Genomic DNA, 6,529 nt, shown 5'->3' with positions numbered 1-6,529 from the left:
CTATCCTGCTCCATGGTGGGGCCTCCCTGACTGAATCTCCAAGTCAGAGGGGAACAGTCAGAGATGGATGTTCAAGAGGTTTCCTGGTCTCTTGATCTTTGCTTGTAGAACACTGGACACACTCAGTCCCTGACATGTGTAAGCCCCATTTGCAGCAATCCCTGCATTTTTGTTTTCCCCTCCCTTCAAAGGTTATTTCTTCTCACCAGCACCATCCACCTCACCCCACCTCCTGTCCAGCACAGCAACATCTCTCACTCCCACTGCCCCTTGCTCTGAGGATGACTAATCTGTCTTGATCCTCCTCCTGACCCCAAGCCTCCCCCATCCTGCATGTGAGGCAAGAAGCTACCTCAGTCAGGGTCATGTTTGTTCAGGGACTCCTTGGCTAGTCTGGTAGTGATCAGAGAGGAGAAGAGGGAGGATCTGGGGAAGAAAGGGACTGGAATGGCCTTTTGTTTCCTTCTAGTTGGTCAGAGCCTTTTCAGAGCCTTTTCCCTCTCGCCAGGGGTTCAAGCTTGCTCTTTGTCTGCCCTCCACAGCCGCTCTTTGACTTCCAAGGGCAGCGTGTTGAACAGGTCCTCCTCTACCACCAGCCCACTGCGTTTCAGCAGAGGGCACTCTCCCAGCTCCACGGGCAGGCACTCCAGGCGGTTCCCTCGGAGCTCGATCTGCGACAGGTTTGTCAGCTCTCCAACCCGGGAGGGGAGTGACTGCAGCACATTGTTTCCCAGGTTCAAGGTTCTCAGCTTCCTGCACTGGAACAGCTCTGGTGGGAGACTCTCAATCTGGAAAGAAAAAGCAATCAGTCATGGGCAAAGCCACCAGCAAAGCAGGACACACGGTCACGAGACACCAACAAGCCCACACAGTGCTTCAGGGTTTACAACAGACCACTGTTTCCAACCATGCACTTGTCTCCCTTGAGCCAGCTCCTCCTGCTTCCCACCATAAGGGCTGTTCCCAAAGTAAGTCACTGCACTTTGTATGGATTCCTCTTTCAGTCTGTTATGTTAGGTACAGGAGATCAGCAATGACTTCTTGTAGAGAAGCAGAAAACATCACCAAGAACAGGATTAGAGGACCAGAAACCTGCTCACAGCTGGCATGTGCTGTGCCACATGCTCCCATCAGTATCAGCTTCCTTCCATCCCAACCCCTCTATATCATCCTTGGATCACAGACTGTTGGCTTTACGTGCCCACTGAACAACTGGTATTATACAGAACACCATAAAGACTGGATTTAGCCAGCACTTTAGTTTTGAAGTAACAAGAGCAGAGGCTCCAGAGGCTCCTGGCTCCGAGCATCGGGAACACTCTTCCATCAATTCTGCAGGGCTTTGAAGTGCTGCAAGGACTTGCCAGACTCCACAGCACTGGGTTTGGGGCTTCTTCCCACAGTGCCAAAATGCAACCAAAAGAAAAAAAAATGAAGCCACCAGCTGTTTGCTTTCCCACCACCTTCATGTATCCATGAGTCACTAATTTAATAAGGCTTATTTCTATTAAAGCCTTTTAATAGTCCAGTCCTCCCAAAGAACCTCTAGGAAAGCAATGTGGCAAAGGTTTAACAAACACTAGGCTATGAACTAAACTGAGCAATCCCATGTTCTTCCCTTAATTCAAAGGCTCATCTTGGAGGCTATCATTTGCCTTTAAACACAGCCATGTCTTTTTAAACACTTAAATTATGCACAATATCATTCATGGCTAAATTAGACTGTAATCAGTTCTGAATGAGCTGGAAACCAAGCAAAAGCCAAGACACCACCAGACTAATTAAAGACAGTTCAATTCAGGCTTTGTCCACAAGTGTTTTGCAAACAGCAACATGCAATCAAGGGATCACAGGCTCTTGAAAATAATAGAGTTATTTAAGGGAGAAGGATTGGTTTAGGAAGGAAGCAGCGTGCTGTAACACACACAGCCCTGCTTCCCAGAATGGCACACTGGTACCAGCCCATTCCAGAAGTCTCCACTGACTGCTGAGCTAGGAGAGGACACTGAGAGAATCCCTGGCCTTGGGAAACACCAGCCTACCAGCCCTTGTGTCACTGTTTACTGGAAGTAACTGGGCTGGCAGAACCCCAGAGCAACTGTGGCCTTGCCCAGGCACCTGCAGAAGGTAACACAAAGAGCTTAGGTGTTTCACTGGGTCCTCACCACCTTCTGCCTCAGAACATGCTGGGGGGAAGGTGGCTCCAGCCTTCCTCCTGCATTAGTTTTGTTCTGTTGGGTTTTTTGTTCCAGAGAAATGGGTGGTGCCACCTTGTGCTGCAGAAAATGGAGCTGCCTCCAACTCCTTTTCATCCAGGAGAGGCTCCACCCCAAGACTGCAGAGGAGACGCTGCAGATGAAACCTCAGGAAGCTGTGCTAGGAAGGTTACCAGAAGTGCACAGAATTAGCCAAATTCTGAACAACAGCTTGAGAACCTTTAAAGCTCCCTCAGCTTTGGTTAATGCCATCCTCAGAAACTGCCCATATCCGCTCCACTTGCGCCCAGAAAGCATTTTCACTTTTAACTTTGTGGTATGCACACATTTCCTTCTCAGCTTACCACAGCCTAGGCCACCCATACAAAGAGATGCACAGCCACCCAGTCTGTTCATGCTGGGCAAACTGGGTGAGCAGCTATTGAACTGGGCCAGCTGAGCAGCTGGCTGCTTGTCTGCCATCGCTCTTCAGTGACACAACGCAGACCTGAACCTGCAAACACGAGCTTCAAAACACTGGCTGGAACGCTGTGCAACACTGATCTGCACCAGCAATTAAATGCTTGGTTTGAGAGTGTTTCCCCTGTGAAAAGACAAACCACACACGAGCTGCTCTGCCTGCCTCTCACAGGCAATCTGACAGGGTTGTGTTATGAATATGTCTTGCCAACAGCAGTCAGGATCGTGATATGTGACAACAGAGACTAGGATTGCTCCAGGACAACTCTACTGTGTGTTCCCTGAAGAACCCAGAAGCCACTAATTAGATCTGTTTGCAATTTGTAGTTATGTTAGAGCCTTTTGCAGCTTGAGGTTGTAAACTCCAAGAGAAAGAGAGCCTCCCAGGAATTCACAGGCAGAATGAATCAAAGTTTCAGCAGGACAGTCAGCTCCGCACATCCCAGCACACCAGCCTGCACAGTCCCAGACTGATCTCATGGTAAGGAGCATCCTTAATCCCCAACACAGGAACAAAGATTCAGGAAAAAAACCACATGTACATTTTGCTTTAAGCAAATGAATGGCCTCCAACACAAGGCAAGAAACAAGCTTGTGGTAATGGGACAGCAGAACGCCTCTGTCATCCCCTCCCACCCACTCTGCACTTACACTTTGACAGTCAAGATTTAGATTTAACTGGGATTACACAAGCAAGTTTCAGCCATCAGATTCCCTGCCTGCTGAAAGCCAAGGAGTGGCCACAGTTCACACTTTCAAATTTGACTGCCAGCTGATACACCTGGTTTAGCTCACTGCCAAGAGTAAGGATACTGCAGAGAGCAGAAGAATCTTCCACAGAGTCACCTACCTTTGTGGAATGACAGCACAGTTGAGAAGTCAGAGCTTAAGGCACACTTTTTGTAACCCTGTCTATATCCAGCATCTCACAAAGTGTGTGCTATAAACCACAATACAGAGCAGTCCCTGATAACAGAGTGCTATAAGCAAAGCTGTAAGCCACATGCATACGTGCCCTAGATGGCTGCTGCCACAGTATGTACTTAAGCTGCATACATAATCTAGAACTATACATTTAAGCCTAAAACTACAGCTCCTCAGCTAGAGGCTTCCAACTGCTGAGAAAGAGCCAACAGGCAGGATCCAAACAGCCTCCAATTGCCCCTCCAGCTGTTTCACTGTTAAGCCCTACAGAACAAGCACTGCTGGAAGAAAGGCTTGTCCTTGGAGTTAATCTGCAATGTTTCACCTTAGATAAACACCAGGGAGAGCCTGAGAATTTAAGATAGAACAGCAGTGCCAGGAGTATTTCACAAACCATTGCAGCATGTTCTGTCACGCAGACAACAGAAGTGCCAGAGTTACTCACACAGGGGACGCTCAGCTCCTCGCTCACTTACCCTGTTGGCTGTCACTGCCAGGTTCTGCAGGTTTTGGAGAAGTCCAACGTCTGGTGGTATGAAAGTCAGGTTGTTGTGGCTGAGATCCAGGTACCGAAGCTTTCGGCAGTAGAAGAGCTGGGTGGGGATCTTCTCTATCTTGTTACGGTTCAGGTAAAGGCGCTCTAAGTTGGTTAGGTTGCCTATTTGCATGGGGATGTAGGCAATGTGGTTGTACCACAGTTTAAGGCAAGTGAGACGATGTAAGTGCTGGAAGCTGATGATTTCCTCAATGGTCTTTAGGTTATTGTCCTTCAGGTCTATCTCCTGCAGATTGTGGAGGCTGAAGATGGAGTGAGGGATGCGCTCTAAGTCACAACGGATCAGCTCAAGCTCTGTTAAGTTGACCATTTTCTTAAGGCTGTTGAGAACAATGAGTTTGGTGCCCTCGTTGTTGATGGAAAGCTTCTGAAGATGCACACCAACATCTGTCACCACCTGTGGCAGCTTGGTGAGGTTACTTTTCAGTCTTAAGACCTTCAGCCTCTTCAGCTCCCTCAATCCATCTATAACAATGTACCGGTTGTTCTCAGCACTCAAATTCCCTGTCAGATGAAGCTCCTCTAGTGTCTTCAGGCTATAAATCCAAAGAGGAATCTCCTTGATGTCTGTGAACTTGATGTGGAGAGATTTCAAGTTCTCCCTCAAGAAGGCAAGGGCTGGAGCCTCAATTTTGGCAGCTGTGTGGTAGAGCCACAGTTCCTTAAGGCTGGTGAGCTGAGCAATGCTTGGGGGAATGGTGACATCGGGGATAAGCTCCAGCTTCAAGACCTCCAGTTCGATGAGGTCAAAGACTGTGTCAGGAATGCCACTCAACATGAAAAGATGCAGCTCCAGCTTATCCTGGGAGTTCTTGGTGATCCTCTGGCGCAGCTTCTCCAACGTCCACTCGTTGTTGAGGTTCAGCTGCCGCAGTTTGTTCTCACTCACCTCGGAGAGAAAGACAGCAAAGCGCTTGGAGTAGAGCGGATCGTACTGATCGATGAGGTGGAGCATAAAAGCAAAGTCATTCTTCACATCAGGAATGTCACTGTAGCTGCTCTCCTCTCGGATGGACTCGAAGGAGTATTTCTTCAGGGACCTCCTCAGCATCCACCAGAGCGTGTACATGCAGATCAAGCCGTAGAATATCACTAGACTGATGTAGAAAGACGCCAGGATTTTGAAGAGGGTGGCCAAAGGATGAGCACAGCGGTACATCCTGTAGCCAGTCAGGCTCTCAATGTCCACCTTACAGTCAACGTCAAACGTTATGTTGTTGACGTAGTAAACCGTATAGCAGATGATCAGGATGAACTTGATCACTTTGATGATGGTCTGTCTCATGTACAGGCGATAAACTATGTCTCCCTCCTCCACGTGCGTGCGGAACTTCTTCACCTTTTCAAAGAGTGCTTTGGCTTGTTCACCTTCCTTTTTGTCCAAGACACCGGTCTCAGACCGGTCCACAATCCCCTGCTCAATTCGAGACTTTGTTCTCTGCAGCATGGGAACGGTGGCTTCCACATCCTCACTGACTGTGGAGGATTTCTTGTCCATGGAGCCATTCATTTTCCCAAACGCTGGCTTGGTATCACTTTCTTCCACCACCGTCTCCGATAATGCCCTTGTTGTCCACGGAGAGTCAAAACACTTCAGCAAAATAGACACAAAATGCTCCAGCTTGGAGCTGGTCCTTGGGAATTTGAACCAGAAGTTGCTACAAGCCAGGAAGATAAGAGTATGCAGCAGCACCAGATAAGGAAAATACTTGGCAAACCAGTGAAGACGGTTCTCATAACACACCGCGTCCACATAGTTATACTGGTGCCGGTCCAAATCGTAGCGGATCCCCGTGGGCCCAGTATCAGTAGAGGGAACAAGACTGGAATTATAGTAGGTACGCTCTGGGGTTGTGGGTGTCCAACCTCTGACTGAGTCATTGCAAGAGTCTTTGGTAATCCATTTACAGGGCAAACAAATCATTTTGTCCTGGGTGACCTGAAGCGTCCCTCCAAACACCGCAATCATCAGCATCACTATGGAAATGTAGTCGGTGAAGACGTCCCACCATGGCTTCAGGATGCGGTACGCTGGCTGCGTGTCAGCGAAGTAGCGCAGCTCCGTGACTGGAATCATGATTCACCTGAAAGGAAACCAGAAGCAGGCATTACTACCTGAAACTGTTTTGTTCTGCTTCTCAAGAGGGCATCAGGAAACTCGCCTTCAGTGCTGGCACAGCAAGGCTGGAATTACTTGAGGCTCAGTTTCAAGTCACTTTGAGACTAATGAATAAGGCTTCTGCTAAGTCATCTGCTACAACAGAGACTGGAGTTAGTTTGCTGCTGTCGCCCCTGACAGATGGCTTGTCACAAAGCATCAGGTCCAGTACTTATCACTGCCCGGGCTGCAGGCAGGACATTCACACCTAAAGCT

The 6,529-nt window shown here is 48.6% G+C and overlaps 1 protein-coding gene across 1 annotated transcript; it reads right to left on the bottom strand.

The window, feature by feature from the left end:
* Positions 1-328: 328 nt before the first annotated feature.
* LRRC8A (leucine rich repeat containing 8 VRAC subunit A) lies at positions 329-6,232 on the bottom strand (the record flags this gene model as incomplete). The annotated part of the gene is made up of 2 exons (XM_084272495.1): positions 329-788; positions 4,076-6,232. 2 exons carry the CDS (start codon positions 6,230-6,232, stop codon positions 513-515), a joined length of 2,433 nt encoding a protein of 810 aa, XP_084128621.1. The 3' UTR covers positions 329-512.
* Positions 6,233-6,529: the final 297 nt, after the last annotated feature.

Source organism: Gallinula chloropus, assembly GCF_964237585.1.
Source record: "Gallinula chloropus genome assembly, chromosome: 18".
NCBI classification, from domain to species: Eukaryota; Metazoa; Chordata; class Aves; order Gruiformes; family Rallidae; genus Gallinula; species Gallinula chloropus.
Note: the sequence above shows the minus strand (reverse complement) of the source record. Positions and strands in the feature narration are given on the sequence as shown.